This window comes from Chaetodon trifascialis, chromosome 4, assembly GCF_039877785.1.
Source record: "Chaetodon trifascialis isolate fChaTrf1 chromosome 4, fChaTrf1.hap1, whole genome shotgun sequence".
NCBI classification, from domain to species: Eukaryota; Metazoa; Chordata; class Actinopteri; order Chaetodontiformes; family Chaetodontidae; genus Chaetodon; species Chaetodon trifascialis.
The window spans coordinates 7,451,091-7,472,527 of NC_092059.1; the positions used below are offsets into that span (position 1 = coordinate 7,451,091).

Here is a 21,437-nt window from a genome sequence, read left to right on the forward strand (position 1 = left end):
CTCTCAGTCGTGGTTATTCAGAGAGTCAGTCATAACACCAGGCAAACGCTATCAGATGCACATTTCACAAGCAAACAACATAGCACAGGGAACCAAAACCTGGGCAGCTGACCTGGAGTGCATGATACAAGACCGGTTAAAAAATGCACTACAAGCACATTCATGGCTGTTGTGATCTTCCAAACAGGAACTCCAATTGTCCAAATATCATGCCCATGTAAAAACAGAAGGCATTCTCCAACATCTACTGAAGCTTATTCTGAAATGGGAACTGCAGCAAACACATATTTCAAAAATCTAAATATCTTACAATCCTTACACAAATTAAAAAGGAAACCACCAAAAATCGTTCTGTCCTGAGCTGAAAGACACACAGGAGAGCGAAATTCTGTTAGAGAAGTTGCTAATATAAGTGATTCAGCTTTCTTAACTCTGCCCTACCACTGTTCAAATCCAGACAGTACTCGACTCCACTCAGACTGACCTCACTTTTTCTGGCAGGCGTGAGAATATTGCACCACATGCACAGCGTCAGGGAGCCTGCCTGTGTCTGTCTATCTGTCTGTCCGTGCTACTGTGCTATGCTAATGCTATCTTCAGTTGAGTTGAGTTGAGTTGAGTTGAGTTGAGTTGAGTTGAGTTGAGTTGAGTTGAGTTGAGTTGAGTTGAGTTCATCTGTCTGGTATCGGCTGAGGCCACTATCGTAGTCCTGAACATTGACACCACTGGAAGGCAGTAAACCATACAGAAAATTTGTCACAGGTACAACCCATTCTTGAAAAATTAGGTGAATGTGATTGGGTGGAAGACAAAACAAAAGGGGTATGTGTAATAAGTGTAAAATAAAACTGAATAAAAAACTTTACAAAAAAGTGAAAAAAAAAAAAAAAAAACCAAGAAGATCCCATTAGACAAGTTGAGCCTTTACACCCAGTGCTATTAGTTCAAAATAAGAACTACATTATGATGTGTGTGTATAGGCAGTGTTTCCACTACATAGTACTTGTGTGTATGCATGTATTCTGTAAGTGTACTGCCTAAAAGATATACTATGAAATATTTATTTATTTTTTTAAATTGAAGGTTACATTTTTTACCTTTTTCCATTATATGATAGTACAGCGGTGCAGACAGGAAAAGAGGGAAGGGGGGATGACATGCAGCAAAGGGCCCCTACTCGAACCCAGTTCACTGCAGTAAGGACACAACCTTGGTACATTAGGCACAGACTGTACCAGGTTAACTAACGGGGTGTCCCAGAAATAGCAATGTTTATCCACCAGAGAGAACTAACAGGTTAAATTTTCACATTTAAAGTGCTCCTCTCAGTATGTGTTTTGGTCCTTAAAAAATTTCTGTAAACAAATTCATATCAGCCAACGAATTTTTAGTTTTCAAACTCTAACCCATCAATTCCCATTTTGCCTAAAAATACTATATCAGTCAGTCTATGAAAATAAACAATATCACTTCATAAGAAATCTAAATTCCAGTGTAGTACTGCATTATGCACCAGTGAAAAAAAATTTGGTAATGCTTGCCAGCACCCTTCTGGCTGAAATCCATTTCATCTCACAAATCCCACCTCCAAGTTCCAACACTGTCTCACTAACTGTGAAGGATGGGTTGGAGACAAGGAAAAAACTGCTGCCTCACTTCAGAGGAGAAACAAAACAAAACACACACATAAATCCAATTGGACAATGTTGACAGAGATTAATTGAACCATTCTTTAAGGACAAAGGTGAGTTAAGACAAACAAATAAACCTGGCTGCAAACAGTGCAAGTAAATATAAGGCAGGAGACAGCAGGTCAAGATTTGGCCCACGGTTTAAATGACACTGAATTGTCTGGGAGAATCTGCAGCTGACCAGTATAGGTTCTTCTAGTGCCAGAAAAGATGATTTTCTCCTTAATGGACACATTTAAAATAACTATCCCGTAATCAATTTATTATCAGTCCTTCACAAAACAACAATGGCACATATTTACTCATACTGTGCCGACAACCCAAAGAATTCTCCAAACCATTGGCCTTATGGTATCCTGTAACATGTTTGTAAAAGGACAATTTAAAAACATCTGACAGACCAGAAACTCAGAAAACTAAAAATGAGGGTGGGGAAGTCATTCAGCGAACACAAATATTCCTGTCATAGCTTGGTTTGTCTATGGTGTGGTGGGCAGCAATTATATCTGCTGACACTGTGCCCTCACACCATGCAAGGACTATGGTAGCCAGTTATACTATGGTTGTGATCAGGGTTTAACTGCAACTGCCTCCACCCTTGGCTAAACAGTTGTTGCAGTAAATTGATTTCCTCAACATTTGTGGTCAGCAGTGGGCTACAGACTAGTTTTGAAGCACCCACATAACAAAGAACTCCCTTTGGTGTGTTTTGTTCCACTCTGATCACAATGGCTTGGATAAGGTGCATGTATCTCAAAACGTATCTAAAAATCCCCTTCAAAATTAAGCAGATTTTTTTCTCAACATTTTTATTTATTTTTTATTTTTTTGCCAAGGCAACAGCCCGCTACCCACTGAAAACGGGTCTGTGACCCAATTTGGGTCATGACCCACCCAGACTCACTGGTCTAGATCAAAACCCATCCTCTATTATATACACATATTACAAATTCTGGGGAAAATCCCATGTCCAGTGACATATATGAACAACCCAACCTGGGATCATGGTCAACCCGGTATGTTTAACAGCTTGCCCAAAAAGAAATTTAACATAAGACATCAAACATAAGACGTTGTTATCTTGCGTAAAAGGCATAACACAAAAATATCTTTGGTCAAACAATGACACACAAGGTATTCAGTCATCCATCAATGTGGACTCTAACATTTTGAAATCACTGTTTGCCTTTCTAAGGATGCTGACACTTTTCCACAAAAAACCATAAAACAAAGCAAGGAGGAATACCAGAAAGTGGCATGCTCTCCTGCATTTCAGTCATCTCTTACAGAGCTCTTATGTGGCTTGGGAGAGATCCACATAGCCTCCAGGTCTGGATACTAGTTGGGACATGGCATACTCAAACAGTCCATGGTAAAGGATCTGTTTGTTTTTTGTCACAGTGTAGAAATGAACAATACGGTCTCGTATTCCCAACAACTGCCATTTTTTCTTTCACTCTCTTCTGACCAAACATCCATGTTATGTTTAATACATGAACTATTATCTAATGAAGGCCAGATTCCAGGAAAGCAGGAACTGAATCAAACGTATTACCTAGCCCCAATTCCCCTCCTCCACTCCACATTTTTCACTCTCACTCTAATCAGCCCATGGGCCATAAATGAGATTTATCACTGGCACCAATTGTGGAGGGGAGAAAAAAGGGCTAGAAAAGATGAAGGGAGATGGAGAACAGAGGCCAAGTCACAGAGAGCAGAGGGCATGAGCCACAGTTGAGCAATGGATCATGGCTGTTTGACTTCAATCCACTAGGGTGCATTTCAAATACTAATATCCAGAGTACACCATTTCGTGGAGATATTAATTATCTGAATAATCAAACAAAACTTCAAGATAACATTTATGAAAATGAACATTTCAGAGGATATGTCTTCACACTTTTCCAAAGCTGTCTGACCAACTTGCTAATCCTGCTTTGTGCTGTTCTGCTCTGAGTAATCATCCTTACAGTTTCTGTAGGCTCTAAACACATTATCAACAGATCAGGTGTGCTGTGACCCTTAGAGTCTCTGCAGGGCAGACAGTTATCACTTGTGTGACACAATGTGAAATGAGAAAAGACAGCAGTGTGGCACAAACATGAAGCTAATAATCATGTCAAGAAACAGTGAGTTGTGGTTTTTACCCTGTATTTCTGAATGACAATCTGCTATTTTAACAGTCTGACTGTTGCTATTAAAGCCTATATTGGGAGAGAGAGAGACAGAACTGGCAGCAAGAGAGATCTAACAGCAAATGACACCAAGGCCACTGACCATGTCATTGGGATTAAGGGCACTCGAGTAAAGGACAAGAACTGAGCATTCACTTCACAGTTACCAAACAGTATCCATCAACAAGGGGGGCACAACATAATTAGAAAAATAGCCAGCCACCACAGCAACCTACTATGTCAAGGCTTGCGTGAGGCCTGACTAGTTTTGGCTGCAGGCATCAGACACAGTGGAAACTAAAGAGTGAAAATTGCAGGAAAGAAAAAGAACTAGAGGGGACAGCTTTGTGAGGGCTATTTTCATTTCCTCCTGGTCACTCCTCCGGTTTTCTGAGTCACCCTAAAATATCCCAGTATGCTTGGTTTCTGTCACATATTGAGCAAACATTTTAGATCATATATTTATTTTTATCTTAAAATACGTGGCATTCAAGAAAACGCACGTTACATGTTTACCCTCAATTCTTACTGTATAATAGTTACATCATAGCTGTACCATGGCATAGTGCAGGATAACGTTGTACTTAAATATACACAGCATGTCCACTTCTTGCTTGATAAGCAATGAATTCTTATACTGTTACAAAGACAGCTCCAATATCGTATAATTCACGGAAAAACATTTGGGAAGGCATACACGTATTGCGTACCCGACCAAAGTTGATGATTACTGGGAATGCAAGCAACTTCAACGTTGACTTAAACTTTTCCTATCTCGTTTATGAATGTAGTGACGATACACGACAGGCACGAACCAGGGCTTCATCCCCGAAAGCATTGTGGAAACTGCATTCACTCCCAACTAATCCGCGGTGCCCTGAACGTTTGTTTTCAGCTTTGGCTAACACATGTACGTGTCAATGCCTTTAAATTAAACTCAAATATAAATATAATTGTGGACTTTGTGTAACGTTTTCACACTAAGGACACCCTGATACTGGGCAAAGGTACAGAGGTACACTGGTCACCGCACAGCACAAAGGAAGGCAGCCACATCTCTGTTACAGTGTTACTACCACTACTGTTAGCTTGCTGAACGATAAACGGTACATTTAATAAGCGCTAGCAAGAAAACTAACGTTGGCCACAAGACATTTCTCATTTGACCACTTAAATTTCTCGGCCAGAAATCACGGACGGCAAAATAACGTTAAAAAAAGGTCCCACACTAGATTAAAACAAGACATACTTTGGTTAGCTAATAGTGCTTGGTTAGCTCGGCTAGCTTAGCCCAACAGTCGTTTTCTCACTGCGGGGTACGCTCGTTTTGCACATTGCCTGCGTATGTTAATTGAATAGCGTAGCTAGCTATCTTGTTTGTTGGAGAAAATCTTCGATCTTTTGCTGACTTTTACAATTGAAATTTTACTCTGTGCAGCAAGCACGTAAAGGAGCATATTGCTACATTAAACATAACCTTTGCATGCGAATTTTAGATAAGTCACATCAGTTTCTGGTTAGCTATTATCAAAAGAGTAGCTTATTACTAAGTAACTAGCTAGCTTTGTTAGCTGCTGGCCTTGCTTGACGATGGCGTAGTAATGCCGAGTTATCAATAACACTGCGCCTATTTTTATTTGCCACGGCTACCATGGTTTCGATAGGGTCTCAACTCGGTCTAAGTTTACCGATAACGTCTCATATGATAGGGTTTAACTCAAGGCAGCCGCCTAAGAACCGGCGTAGCCCGTCGTCAAAAACGTGCGCGCCTAGGAGAGGCTGCCCAGAACGCATCTCGTTATAAAGCAACTGCCGATGTGTCGCTTGCCTTTTCGTAGTATCCTCGAATTACACTTACCGTGAATGTGTTACTTGTTCTCAATCCAAACCCCGAGCAAACGGGCTGCTTTTAAACGAAGACTCGCGTCAAAGTAACCGAAATAAGGAATTTTATCCAACTTATTCTTCTTAGTTGTTTTCTCCACTTCCTGATTGAGACGGTGCCATTTTGAATAGCGAAAAAATATTTCCGCCGCTGTCGTCACGCGCAGGGCCGCTTGACGATCGCGAGCAGAAAACAGCCTGGCCATAAATAGTTCATCACGTTCTGCTCACCTGAACCAGCGCTGCAAGTTAGAATATGTACCTTAAAACGATGGAAGATGACACATTATATAAAAATAACCAAATAATAATGAGCTCAGAAAAAACATAATTTGTCTACAAGAATATAAATCTTGATGCTACTTACGTACTGTACTTACTTACTTACTTACTTACTTACTTACTTACTTACTTACTTACTTGTTGTATTTATTAGCTGGTATTTTTTAAACTATGCAAGACAAATGAATAATAATAATAAAAAAAAAATCTCAGATTGATTAATACAATATTTTACAGCCTGTAACACAGAAAGGCTTTTGGAATTAATTGAACCATTAAGCTATCATATCTGAGAAGTGAGTCAGGCCTTTTCAAACAAATCGTTTTAGAAAAGAGGTCCATAAAAAATGTTCCTCTATGAAACTTTAACCATTATTGATACAGTATGCTTGTACTGCCTGGAAGAGCTCCTCAGGCTGCAACACACAGGTAAAATTAGCGATTCATGTAGAAAGCCCATTTTTAAAGCCGTGCATCACTGAAGAGAAATTTCAGGGAATGTGGTGGAAATTATGATTTAAAAATCTCCAAAAATAGCCTACCCTCACGTTCACAGACAGAATTCCCTGAGATTCCTCTGGTGAAAATCAAATCATGGTTTAAAAGACATTTTGGCACTAAATTGTTTAAGGCTCAATTTTCATGAATTAATTAGTATTTAATTTTCTCACTAATCATATTTGGACCTGCAACTATTTTCCCTCTCACTTCAAAAGGCCACAGACCTAAATTTGGCCCGTAACACTTTAAATACCACAGCAGCTGCCATGACTATCACTACTACTGATCACAGGGACAATCAAAGCTAATGACCAATTAATGTAGAAAAGTGCTCACTGGGTAAAATCAGAGATGATTCAAGAAAAAGCATTGCACATCTGCATAAAATAGCATACAAACAAAGTAATACCAATGCACAATAAGATTAAGAAATCTGATATATGTGTTTTTCTGTATTTTTGGTTGTATGACTCTCTTTGTAACTGAAATCAAATATGTTTCACTATTGTTTCAATATATTATTTCAGTCAAATCACTTGGACTTCTTCCCCGCAGACAGTTATTGTCTGAAAGTGTATTTCATTTAAGATGTTAAATAGAGTATGTGTTCATCTTCCTCCTGCAGGTCGCTGTCTCATTTTGGCATCCATCTGTCCATTTCACGTTATTGAACGGCAGAGCTGGAAGAGCTCCAGTTGTTTCCAGCAAACACAAACTGCCACTGCTTTCCTGGTATAACAGTCCCCCCTTTTCCCAACAAAGGAGGGTGGTGGGAAGCAAAGAGGCAGTGTGTGTGCGTGCGTGCACGTGCGTGTGCATGCACACGTGTGTGTTCAAATTCAAGGTGTTGTTCATGAAAGACAGTGGCAGGGTTATGCTTTGTTTGCCCGGTGTGATATTGTTGTATTGTTATGTCAGCAAGGTGCTGGTTGATGATACAGGATGTAAAAGCAGTAGAAACACATCCTGGCACATTTTAGGTGCACCTTTATAATGCAGGCTTGCTCATCACTGAGGACCATTTCATTCCAGACTAGCACTGCTCTTGATCTTTAGTTGCTTCATTGTATCAGAATTGGTTCAACGCAGTAACAGCAGGGCAAGTACCTGTGATCTGCTAATTGTTAACACAATGAGATAATTCTGATAAGATTTCAAATTAAAAAAATATATACATATATCTGATATTACATCTCAAAACTAACTCAAATTCCATAGATTTTTTTTCCCCCCTCATTGGGAAGGACACTGCTGTTTTAGTTTGAATATGGCGCGCCCTACTGGAATCATACTGCAAACACTTTGTTAGAGGAGAACTGATCTTCACGGCTGTTGGAGCAAAGTAATTGAAGAATATAAGCAGCAGGCTGTAATTCCAGGAGCCTAGCAAAAGCACATAAAGCAGAGCCATAACAAAGAGGATTTGTGCCTCCATTGATCATGAATGAGAAAGCACAATTATTTCCCACTTCCTGTTACTGTCTTTGTTCACTGTTCACAGTGTTCCTGACAGAACCGCAGCAATGTTCCAGCTCATCTCTCATGCGTCTTTGCCCATTCATCTGCTGTTCACTGTGACTCTTAAGCAAATTAGTTACTGTAAATAGTACAGCACATGCACTCAAAGGTCAGAGGAGGAGCCAAAAGGCCAAAACATCCTTCGGAGAAGACGCGAAAAACTGATGGTTTCAATTGTGGAACACTTAACCCATCTGCTTTTGTTGGGCTCTTTTGGATCTACTGAAACATGTTTTGATAGATGGACATTTTCAGATGTTTTAGGTCGGGAAGTGTCCATAACGTATGGCAGATGGAATAATTAAAAGGAGAAAGAGGCCACAAAAACCTTTTGGTGCTTGGCCTCCATGAAGATAATCTAATCCTGTCACATCCATACAATACACACAGCATTGTTAGAATTTGTGAGTTTACCATAGACAGCACACAATGCACACATTTCAACATGCAACATAAAGCCCTCTGTAGAACAGGAATCAGTATAATTTGTAAGTGTGTTACTGCATAAAGAGGAATGTGGGCCTATTCTCTAATACGACTTATGTAAATCTCTGACAAAACCAAATTGCATAACTTTTCTCCCAAAAGCTTCTTTGTCTCCACATCATTATTTTCCCAGTAAAGGCCATGGGTGCCTCAGGCCAGCTGTAATTTGATTAATCCACCGAAAGGGTAGCCAGACGGTAAGAGCCTGCTCTGCTTCTTTTCCATTCTATTCAATTTTATTTCACAACATTCATATCATTTAATTTGACTTAAAGGATTTATTTCATTTTTTCCCCAGTTCTCATAGATATATTGACGTATATTGAATATTAACATTGCTGTTGCTGGAGCAGATTTTATTGGCTTAAAACTGATAAGCGTATTGTGTTTTCAGCAGTGCTGTGGATTCTGCTGGGAGGGAGGCTGAACAGCTTTTGAAGAGATGGAGACCTTCGTCTTTTTATTTTCATTTTCTGCCCTTGGCATTCTTTATGCCATGAACACTATTCCTGAGTTTCAAGAGTAAGTGATAAAATTTACTGATTTCCTATTGTTCAGCTTCTGTATATAGTCTGTATACTGCTTAGGTCCACATTTCTCTGTTTTTGGGTGAAAAACTTTAAATATTGCTATGAATTTGTTTTAATAACTTTTAAACAATAGCATACAATCACAAAAAATAATTATACAAACAGTCATTCATATGCAACCGAGACTGTCATAGTTCAAGCAGAAGTACAAAGATGTAAATGTACGACATTGCAGGTGATCTTTCCAGTATCACAGAATAACAGACAGTATGCTTTGCCACCACTAGAGCACACTATAAGCTTAGAACTCAAACCATTTTTCTGTTAGACTCTGACCACCTCATAAATCCTTGACTGTGTTATGCACTACTTATTCCACGATTTTCAGAGTGTATTTGCCAGTTGTCTCTTTAGTTGTGTAAACTCTTTGAATGATTAAACCTGACATTTCTTGAAGGGGCAAGAGAATGAAAAAGGAGCAAAGAGAAGGAAATTTGAGGAGATAATCTGATATGATGTTGGAGATAATTACTTTTCTAAGCTGTAAGGGATCATTTTCTTATTCAAGGCTTATCTGTTTGTCCTGTTAATTGGTATATTACCATTACAGTATTGTCTGCAGTTGATGATTGTATACTACAACACTAAAGGCTGAATAAACAGAGTGGTAAAACACATTTTCCACTCCTCTTTCACACTTTTCACCACATGATATTTCTCATTTCTGACAGACTTTTATACTCCTCCTGTGTGAATATCTCTGCTGGCTCTTTTTTGAGTGTGTGGACATTGACAATCAATACAGACTGCACAGAAGAGTTTGATAAATTGCGCTTGACATACAATATGCCTCGTGCTCTCCCACTCTGCAAACAAACAGTATTGTGTGCATAAATCTTCCTGTAGTGTTGAATTGGAGAGGTAGCAAGGGAGCTTCCCTTTGCTCTCACAGCATTTGTTTTCCTTCTGTGAGCACACATTGCGAGTTTTCCAAGGATGTAATGTTGTTTACTAGATGATACCTCACGCACATTAATCTTTTCCAGTGCAAGGCAGTGGTACCTTTGACCAGTAAACATGGAGGGCAGTGCTGAACTAACATGGCCTTAGCTCGCTGCTTCCCACACCTCTGTCTATGATTGATTAGGCCTTTGTAAAGCTGTGCTTTTAAGCCACTGGTAGGCATACAACCATGAGCGGTGGGATATTGCAGATCTAAAGTTTAACAAGGGAAAGTTGTTGTAATTTATACTAGAAGAATACAATATGACAGTAAAAAAAAAAAAAAAAGGACAACCCGCTCAAACTTGCAGGCTAATTATAAAGTTTTGGAAATATTGTCCATGACAAAACAAGCCAGTGCATATAATACAATGAAAAATAGGTCTAATCTCATTTTTAAAGGATGATCTTCCACTGCAGGAGTTGTATCAGATCAATACCAGTCTGGAATTTTATGTCAGGACCAAGTGGTGCTTCGAACTCAACAATATATTTTCAAAAGCTCTGAGATGAAACATGAGGCCGCTGCTTGTGCTCTGTGTGTTTTTTAAAAGGCAACCTGAGTTGGCAGGATATCAGGAGGGTAAATTCAACGTGACACTGCCATCTCACCAGGAATCTCCAGGCACACAGGAGTGCCTTTGCTCTCTCTGGGTGCAGCGCAAATATCACACAGATTTCCCCTCACACTTGTGCATTATTTCAGCCCAGTCCTAACTGTGGTGTGCTGTGCGATTATCATTCTCACTGACTTCCAATTCATCATCATTTACTAATTTACCACTGCGGAAAAGACTGGCACAACTTCCATTGGAGAAACTAATTAGTAAAGAGAATGGAGCAGAAAATTCGAGGAGGGAGATGTCTTAAAGTGCAGTGTCAGCAGAGAGACTGTGTTTAAAACATGGACAATGTGTTGTTATTTTATCAGCTTACACTTGAATTTCTCCTCTCTCACAGGCCTTACGTGATCTTGGAGATTGGCATTGCCGTGTTGGTGATTGTGTTTCTGTTTTACTTCCTCATCACTCGTGGCAACCCACCTAAAGACGTCTTATTCTTTGGTAATTAACACAGCTGTGAACATTTCCCAACTTACTTGCAATGTATTTCCAAATACAACGAGGTTAATCACTTTGACGCATTGTGCAGGAGCTGATTCCAACACCCACAAAAGGGTCTCCAGAACCTTCGCCCGCAGCATACTGTGTCGGAGTGAAAACATGAACTGCGTAGAATGTGATTTCACCTGATATGCTGAAAGCTGCTTAGACTGATCAGGCTCACAGCAAAGCTAAGCCAGACGTTTCTGAGGCATGACTGACCCCAACCCTCAGCAAGCTAAGGACCTTCACGGCACTTGCATTCACTTAACCTTTCAGCTATTCTTTTGAATTCTTGATCGACCTTGAAGCAAAGTCCCTCCACAGCCACTGCCTGTATAATACCATTCATACTCCACTACTGACTTAGTCTGAATGCCACAAGGCCTTTTGTACTCAGTTTGACGGTGTGACGGTTGCAGCATGTGCACCTTTCAAGCGCTGTTAATTAAGCTTTTCTGCAGTGGCTTGTGTCATGTTGTTCCTTGTTATGTGTATTGCTATCGGTCAAATATGTTCTCCATTCCCAGCCAAGGGTTTCCCTGCAAATACATCCCTGCAGCTGATGCCAGGGGCTATGCTAGTGGGACAGAGTCCAGGTGATATGTCGGTAGTCTGTGCCCAAGGCAGTGCGAGTGCTGTGTAGGAGAACCACAACAACGAGGGCAACGCTGTGACGGGCTCCTCTCAGCGATAGAGAGCCGTAATCCCCCTGCTATCTCACCTGAAAGATGTCAGAGATAAATCTGGTCATCCTGAGGATTACAGAGACGCTGGTACACGGGAGAAACAAAAATTTGTGTGTGTGTGTGCTTGCGTGTGTAATATGTGCATCCATGATCAAAGAGTGTGTGAAGAACAGATAGGACGGATGTGATCCAGTGATTTTAAGCAGTGGTATCTGCAGAGAGATACAACACACGCCAGTTCACTTTATGATGACATCCTGTAAAATCCAGACAGATGGATGCTCCTTTTTCTCTGTTTTTCTCTGTCAGCACTGCTGCGGTAGTGCTAATATATACTGTATACTGTCCATCTATAGTTATCAGTGGAGTCGGGGGATGCATATTGAGTGTTCCCAAACAGTCATACCTCCCCAACTGGTGTGCACAGTTGTGGCCATGGAGAAAAAGGTCCATTGCCTCGTGTTGTTTACCCCACACGCTGAATCAGCCATGGAGTCATCAGCCCAGGCAACATTCTTTCCAGTCGTTTACAGTTAAATTGGCATGTCATCCACTATAATATCCTTTAGGAGTTTATGATAGACAGCCGAGGTACCCTGCATGTGCCCAAATTATATTGTGACGTTAAATTTCATGCTGTCTGCACACCACTTGTTACGATCCGATCCATCTGACATTTCCTCTGATCATCTCCTCAGAGTCTCCAGACAAGCCGTAGCCAGTGCTTTCATAAGCTGAGGAGCGTTGTGGTACATTTAGTGTTCACCAGTGAGATTTTTGCCTTTAAAAAAGTCCACCAATGGCCTTGGTGATACACGAACCTGCCTTCCTGGCAACCACAATAATGCGCCTGTCAAAGGGTAAGATCGTGTCAGTCACTTGAAAAGAAGTCTGTGAGCTCAGAGAATCTGGAAAGGGAGTTGCTGGTGCATGCACACACTGTTGTGGTAAGTAAAAATTTCAGTCCTCAAGATTTCTTGCAAAAAGCCCACAGGTACTAGAACCTTTGATAAAAGGACCTTTAAAAGCAAGAATAGTCTGTTGTTTTTTTGTTCGTTTTTTTGGCTAAGAGTATTATTTGCTACTCATGTGTTTGTGCAGCTCCACACTTACACTTCTGACATGTGGACACGGACATTTCAGCTCTGTTGACCACATGGCTCTAAATTTTATTTTCTCCCCAAACTGTCCCATAAATCCATGAGTAGCCCCATTCAAGGAAATATTAACAAGCTGGACAAAGATTGGGAGCCACACAGACATTTAGGAGACGTGATGTTCTGCGTATTTACTTCTCAAAGCATGCAGACAAAACAGATTGAGTAATTACATGAAACTTTCAAAATCACAGCGGCTCCTGAGTGACGTTTGTTCAAAGCTTACAAAGCTGCTTAACATGTCAAGGTTTCCCAAGGCCTGCAAGTGGCAGTTTCCCCCCGCCTACCTTCCCCTACACACACACACCTGACTGTAAAATGAAACATTTTTTCGTGTCCAGTATCAGGTAGATGCTTTTATTTCCCTGTATGTTGTCTTGTCTTTGCAGTTTTTGCAGAATTTTGCTTTACTTGTGTCATTGACCTGACGAGTGCCTTGGAGTATGACGGCATTATCTCCGGCTTTATGGAATTCTACCAGAAGACGGTAGGTTTATTTTTCTCACGTCTGAAATACTGATGAGGATTTGTATGTGGTACACAAAGAGGACAATATCTGTGCCTGGACTCAAAACAAATTTTGTAAGATTACACTGGCAACAGCAGAAATGATTAAAGAAACACTAACTCAAAGTAGGGCAGCACGGTGGTGCAGCAGGTAGTGCGCGTGCCTCACAGCAAGCAGGTGGCTGGTCTGATCCCCAGGTTGGGCAGGTCCTTTCTCCTCCCGTGCAATGCATGGGTTCTCTCCGGGCACTCCGGCTTCCTCCCACAATTGGTGACTCTAAAATTGTCCTTACGTGTGAGCGTGAATGGTTGTTCGTCTGCATATGTTGCCCTGCGACCCCGCTGCAGGTTTTTACCTCGCCTCTTGCCCGTTGACAGCTGGGATAGGTCCCCCCACAACCCCGAAAAGGGATAGTTGGGTATAGACAATGGATGGATGGATAAATCAAAGTACAGAAAGCTCCATTTCAACCTGCTGTCACACACTATGCATGTAATGTATGTGTTTTAGGGAGAGCCGTATCTGGGAACAGCCTATGCCATCATGATGTGTTACTGGGATGGAATAGCACACTTTATCATGTACCTGGTGATGATCAGCAGGATAACAGACAGGTGGGTGATGGTAAAGTCAGTTCAAATCACATCAAGCTCATTTATCTTGCTTTCCATCACAAAGCACCTGCCTCTTGTGACTACACAGAGATCTGTGGTACTCTATCTAAGTGGAGGGTATGGAAGCTGCATGTAAGTCTGAATGGAGCAGTAATACATTTCAGTCCTGAGATTAAAATGTTCTACAGCACAGAATAGGCTTCAGATCTGCTTCTTTCATACACCTGATTTTCTTAAAGAAATAGTAAATGCAGTTGAAGAAATCGAGCGTTTCACCGCTGAGTGCATTTATCACATAAAATCCACACAATGGCCTGAATAAAGCAGTATTTTTAGAGTAGAGAGGGTCCTCCAGAGTGAGTTAGTCATAAAGTGCAGTCAGTGAGTTCAAGAGTTCAGAGCGAGCGCTGCCTTGGGGCATGTGCTATCATGGAAATGAAATCTTCTTTTAAACAATGTCAGCTTTTTACCGCTGGGAGATGTGTAAGAAGTTTATACCATCACAGAGCCATGTGACTGACGAACACTTTAACAAACTTCTATCAGCTATCTCACCTGCTATAATGTAGTGTAATCACCCTTGTTTTTTGGTGCCTCTCCCAGGAAAGCCTACCGTACCCTGGGCCTGTTCTGGGCTGGCTCTTTGTGTGCCAACATGAGCGTGTTTATTACCGGGATAGTGGCAGGTGAGCCTCATCTTCCATTCCCCATCTACAAGTCCCGTGATGACAGGCTTTAATCAAGTGAACATCTGCATGGCCGTGTAGCGTCAGTGTCACAGTTCAGCCTGCCAACAAAATACGCAGCAGCCCCGTGCCTCGTCTGCTGTCACAACCCACAGAACAAAGCAGAAAACAGACTTAAAAGCATCTGTTGTTGGCATTTCAAACTGCATACATAAGTGTCACGAGATCAAGCTCGTCTACAGGCAATGTGTTGTTCTCTCTGTTCTATTATCATATTGTACTGTGTGTTTTTGCCTGAAGTGCCCTGTGGAGGTTTTCTTTGCAAGTTTAATCACAGATTTACATTGAGGTGTTTACAGTATGTCTTCATGTGGGTGAGTACAAACTGATAAAAGGCTCTCCTTTTCCATATGGCAGGTAAATACGGATCAGAGATCCGTCCAGCCTTCTGGCTCAACTTCCTCTTCCTTTTGACGCCTATATGGGGAGCAGTCACGCTATTCACTCGGCCCAAGGACAGACCGCTGATCGGTGGATACAATGTAAGTCCAACACAAGAATGGTTAGATCCTGATATGAAAGTGGAGAGGTTTGGAGAAGCCGTGTTTGCTGAATATGTTTAATCAGGGTAACAGCACAGTCCAGCTTGAAATGATCCAGACCATGAAAGATGACAAAGGGCAGCCAGTTCACTCATTTATTTTTATGAGCTGCTGATATTTCCAGTGGCACAGTCAGAGTGATGGGAGGAGTTTGTGGTGTGCGCACCTGAATCTGGAGGATCGTCAGACTTTGTTAGCAAGTGGAGCTACAATGTTTTACCAAATTTACATATATGTTTGCCACTTCCTTTTCCTCATCACAATATCCAGTAATTGTTCTGAGTCAGTCTCGACAAGGGTATCTTGAATGGTTGACCAAGATATCTTAAGACATCGTTTTACGCCCTTAGCCTCTTAATTTAGCCTCAGTCCACCATGGTCATGATTCAAACTAATTAGCTTTGTCGTACAGCAGCTATAATCAATACTTTGTATATCAACAATGACTCACATGACTGCTCATATGTGAACGAGGTCACCTGTGGTGATGAACTCATAGGTAATCATCACCCACCTCTACATTTCCTCTCACTGTAGGACAGCTCATCGTTTTGTGTAAGTGTAATGTTTGGATGCAGCAGGCGGCTTCGTTAAGTTAAAGGATTCAAATGAATCAAATGTACGCTACCCACAGAGCACCAAACACCAAACAAACAACTGGCTAGTTAACACAGTGGAGGATTCAGCAGCTCAAGAGCCAGATGTGTCCTTTAGGAGTTGGTGGTGACCAGCGAATATTGGACTTACATTCACCTGGTGGGCACAAACATTGTGTAAAATATGACTTAAATGGTGATGATGTGTAAATGTTGTGTTTTCAGATTGTTTCCTGTTCCTGCAAGTGCCCCAAAAAAACAGTTCATGCAGGTTTAATGACTATTAAAACCTGGAGAGAGAAGCTGTATTTATGCATTTCTTATATATATCATGTAGAAACAAAGGTTACATCAAAGTGAGCGTGAAAGCATGCTGAGAAGCCACGACCTTGACAAACCAGTTCCATACTTCACATTGTGCTGACATCTTCCCACAGGCCCAGCACGCTCAGAGCATGAAGCTGATCTGGCGTCCTTTGGATCTGATCCTGGTGCTGCTCCTGTTAGCTGCCATGGCCTTCACCGCCCTCAGAGGCTTGGTGAGTGTACATTACATCCATGCCCTGCAGAGAGTTTGGGGCGAGGCTGTAATGATAGCTTTAAAAGTCATGTAGTCAGATCTTACTCATGCAGAGTTGTGTGTCCAGTCAAGCATTTAAATAGCATTTCTTTAGCAAGCAATGCATTCATTTGTTACTTACTAATCTTCTAAAAGGGATCTTACTTTGAAGGGCAATGACATATGAACTGTGTATTTCAATGTAATTAGTATGCTACACATTTCATATTCAAATAAAGGAATATTAGAAAGTGAAAAGGAGAAGTTTGACAAGAAGACAGGCAAACCATGATCAAGTATCGCCAACCGAGTCCCTTTAAGCTGCATTAAAGCCCAAGTGTATAAGACATGTTGGAGTTTAATAGTGAGTTTTAGAGGTGGTTGCAGGTGCATTTTGTTACCTTTGACCACAGCTGAGCTAGCTGTTTGTGAGGTGTTCCCGTTATCTTGTCCGCCCTCTGTAGGTGGCTCTGGACTCTCCACTCGAAGCCTGTTCCATCTACCTGAAGCACTATGAACCCTACCTGAAGGATCCTGTGGGCTACCCCAGAGTTATGGTTAGTGCTTTTGTCTCTGCCTGCCTTCACACTCAGCGTTTGTGTCTGCTGCAGCGGCACCTGATTGCTGCTCTCTGGCCGTCTTTATGTAACCAGTCACATAATGGACCTCTGCTTTCATGGATATCACTGTGAGTGTGCTGGAAGCTTGCCCTTATCGCCTCCACTCTTTTAGCTCGCAGCTGATTACAGAGCCATTTTTCATCATTACAGCAACAATGAGCAAGGGCTGAGAGGCCAGCGCATCTTTGTTTCTCTCTTTCATTTGTGTAAGATGGATAACAGATTATTACTGTGACTGGCGGTGGCTCTCCTCTCCTTTTTATTTTCTCCTGCTGACCCTACACTGCTGTGGGTTTTGTTGTGTTTTGTTCAGCGTACACAGCTTTGTCAATAGGTTATCCAAAGACCTTGTCGGGGCTGCAGTCCAGGCACAATTGCACGTCATTGATCAGACAGACGAACCGCATGCTGAGAACTTGATAAGCTAATCCCTCGCCCAAAGCCCCCTGCCAGCATCGCACTGGGTGGGAGGAGGGTGTGTGCGCTGCATGTGAAAGCATGTCTTGGTAGCGGCCTTTGCAAATCTTTGTGTGTGTTGCACTGATTCACGGGTGCTTGTGTGCATGTGTGGGTGTGAAGAAATGGAACGAGTTTGTTGCACAGGGTCACACTGTTTCTGCAGTGACTGACCTCCTCATTCATTGATGATGATGAACGATATGTGACAGATTACCGTGGCAGCACTAAAGAGACATTTCGACAAAAGACTGAAGGGCATGTATGATTGGCTTTCAGGCCTCGGGCTGAACTCATTAGAATTCATCCAGACCTCAGACCGAGAATGAAAAGAAACTGTTCAGTGGTATAATTTGAGTGTTTTATAAAGTGGGAAACTGGCTTTCATGCGCCAAATATTTTAAGTTGAAGGTCAAGACGGTCTCTGTAATGACCCTTGTGTGGAAGTAGTAATTTGTGCTGAGGGTGCATATTTGAGCAAACTACTCCAGCACCGCACTTTGAAGCAATTTAGAGATACAGGGACTTTATTTGAGAATTTCCATTTTGTGAAAGCTCATTTTAGTTGTTCAGAAGGGAATGTTGTACTTTTTACCCGACTGCGTTTATCTTATGACTGCAGTTACTTGTCACATTGCAGAATAAAATGTCACATTCAACATGAGATTAGATTAAGGCGAGAAAATGAATCACGGGAGCTGGATGAAGTTGGACCCAGGAGCACCTGGAGCATCAAAACACTGAAGCACAAACACTCTTAAAACTTTAATGATTTTACACTCTAGGAGAGAAAAAGCTGAGCATGTTTACTTTTGATACCTATCTATATTTCACTGCTTATACTTGTTAACTTTTCCTTTACTTTTGCTGGAATTTTCAAGTACTTTTCCAGACTGGCAGTGCAACTTTTATGCAGCAAATTATTCTGAGGGTGTTTGTATTTCCACATTCAAAGCAGCCCTCTTCTGTATTCAGTGTGAGTCGGTGAAGTGCAGTGCAGGCCAGAGGAGAATCAGGATGTACTGTATTAATTGTCTGCTGGAGCGTTGGTCGGGACCCAACAACAACATAGACTGACAGTGATGGAGGAGAAAGTCTCTCTACACAATGTTCTGGATCCATAATCCCTATTCACTGGAGTATACCAAGTAATATACACCAACAATTCAGCTACTGTATATACTTTAACAACAGAATTTACATATGCTGTCAAACACAGGTTAATGTCATTCAAATGGTTGAAGAAAAACTCGAAATATTTAAACATATTTAAGCTAAAATGCTGGTGCTTGTTTGTTTTTTTGGCCACACTTTATATTAAGGTACACATACTTACAACTGACTAGTTGCTTATCATTGCGTTGAATATTGTCTCTTCATTAGATGTTATAAAGGACCTTTAATGCCTTATTCTGGGGGTCAGGGTTATTAAGGGTTAGGTTATAAAATCATAATTCATGTACAATAACTTCCTTACTATCAATAAGCAGTAATTAGGAGGTTATTGTGGGAAAACTGCAGAAGAATAGTGCAGAGTAAAGCATAAATAGATGCTTTATAATGACTAATTAAGAGCCGCTATGCTACTAATATAAGGAACTAGTTAAGTGTGAGTATGTGTACCTTCATATGAAGTGTTACCGTTTGTTTTATAGATGCTGCACTTGTTCTTCTACGGACTACCTCTGCTGGGTGCCTTTGTTTACGGACTCCTCAGGCCCGGGTGCACATGGATGTCAGACTGGACTGTGTTCCTCGCCGGAGCCATGATCCAGGTAAGACCGTGAAGACAAACATCAATAACTGAAACTGGCTCTGAATACATAGTTTGGGACACAGCTGTTGCATACTGAAGTGGGCTGCACTGACAGCTCATTGCATTGCATTAAGTCTTTGTGATAATTACTGCTCTGATTGATTGAAGTTTTCATCAGCAGTTTGGGTTCAGCTCAAAGAGGTCTGACACATGTCACTGCAATTAAACTCCTTATAGTGAGCTCTTATCCTGCTAATAATTACCTGGACCACATTTATCCTTTGAAGCATATTTTCTGAGATAAACAAACTGGTGCTGCTTACTCCCATAGTACTTTGACAGAAAGATTGGAACCATGAACCATGAGGAAGCACTTGATTAAATCTACCCTCCATCTCTTTAAGTCTATGTATCTCCTGTGCAGTGGTTCATATTCCCCTTTAGGATCATCTTCTGTATATTTTAACGGTCGACTAATGACTGTGGAAGAAAGACTCCAGGTAACTTGTTCCCTCTCAGATATTCCTTTGGAGGGTTTGTGGAAAGAAACAGATTTCAAATGACCTCCTATCACTATAAAAACAGACCACAGCAGGCAATAGTGGAAGTGTCAGTGCTGATAGGGGCGATGTCCAATGTTATAACAATAAAGTCTAGCTTTTGTCTTGCTTTCTCTGTCTCTTTCCAGTGCCAGTGGGCCCACATCGGGGGGTCCCTCCACTCTCGTACCACAGCTCCGTTTCGTATCCCAAATGATGTTTTCTGGTCTGTGCTGGCAGCTAACTTGCTCTATGCAGCCACTCCTATCCTGGTGGCCTTGAGGGTTCAGAGTAACCCCTATTTCTTCCTGAAGATCGCCCCCTTTCCCGGGCAGACAGGTTTGCCCAACAGTGAGGAGAAAGACACCAAGTACAAAGACAAATAGTGGTAATTCCTGATCTGGCCTGACCTTTGGAGTTAATTGCTTATCTGATGATTCATGAAGAGCCGTTTCATTTCAAATGTCATATTTCAAAATGCCATAATACAAGATTATTTTGCTCAAACATATTTGGATTCTGTGGTCATTTAAAGGTTGTCCTCGGATTTGATTCACTATGTATGCAGAAACAGCAAAACAGCTGATTGGTGGTTGGTCTGTATGACGATATTTTTAGCCATGCTACTGGCATGGCTCTGGGGATGCCGGTGTCAGCGAGTCAGTTCATCCGTTGGCCCACTTTGATCCAGGATGAAATATCTAAACAGCTATTTTACGTGTTTGGCCCAGACATTCAGGGTGCCTAAAAGATGAATTCCAAAGATTTGGTGGTGCCCTGATTTGTAGTGAAATGTCTTGGCACCTGTTTTCCATCAAGTTTACTACAGACATCCACGCTACCAAGAGGATGAATCCTGATGACTATCATGATCTAGAGCCAACGGCAGGTCAAAGTTTTCACTTATTCTTTAGATCTTAAAATTAAGTCCATAAATTTGTACAAAAATGTGATACAGATATTCATGGTTCCCAGATGATGTATGCTAATGACTTTGGTGATCCTTTGACTTTTCCTTTTTGCTGTGAAATGTGGTGCAGACATGCCTCACACTGAATGAATGAACTCTGGAGGTCCTCTTTTCCTTTAGTGCTGGCTTCAAGTCTAAATTTTAATTTGTCAGACTTGGTAAACATCATACCTACTGACCATCGGCATGTTACCATTGTCATTGTGAGCATGTTAGCACACTGACATTAGCATTTAGCTCAGGGCACTGCTGTAAGTAGGCCTGCATTCTCACAGATATCAGGGTCCCGTGTATTTTCCTAAACACTTTTCCTTGACGTTGATAGAAAACACATTATGAGGTCAAAGAAAGATGTGGAGGAGAAATCATGAGGACTTGGAAAAAGAGAATCTGACTACAGTTACACTAGACTACATAATTACGCAGCAGCGGATGTTATGTGTGTGGATCTGCTGTGGTCTCTTTTATTTATTTATTTTTCATAATATGTTTATTGTAATTTTTTATGAACCAA

General features: G+C 41.3%; 2 protein-coding genes across 3 annotated transcripts in view; one reads left to right on the forward strand and one right to left on the reverse strand.

The window, feature by feature from the left end:
• sbno2b (strawberry notch homolog 2b) overlaps positions 1 to 5,974 on the reverse strand; it is a 60,189-nt gene extending 54,215 nt beyond the window's left edge. For both annotated transcript variants that reach the window (XM_070960410.1, XM_070960409.1), the window contains exon 1: positions 5,724 to 5,974. The gene's annotated coding sequence lies outside the window, so the exon portion shown is untranslated. The remainder of the gene's footprint in view (positions 1 to 5,723) is intronic.
• A 2,697-nt stretch (positions 5,975 to 8,671) lies between these two features.
• On the forward strand, positions 8,672 to 20,460 carry tm6sf2b (transmembrane 6 superfamily member 2b). The gene is made up of 11 exons (XM_070961280.1): positions 8,672 to 8,733; positions 8,931 to 9,058; positions 11,029 to 11,132; positions 13,407 to 13,504; positions 14,036 to 14,139; positions 14,743 to 14,825; positions 15,243 to 15,367; positions 16,461 to 16,562; positions 17,047 to 17,139; positions 19,314 to 19,433; positions 20,103 to 20,460. The coding sequence occupies exons 2-11, from the start codon at positions 8,979 to 8,981 to the stop codon at positions 20,337 to 20,339; spliced, it is 1,146 nt and encodes a 381-aa protein (XP_070817381.1). The 5' UTR covers positions 8,672 to 8,733; positions 8,931 to 8,978; the 3' UTR covers positions 20,340 to 20,460.
• The last annotated feature ends 977 nt before the right edge of the window (positions 20,461 to 21,437 follow it).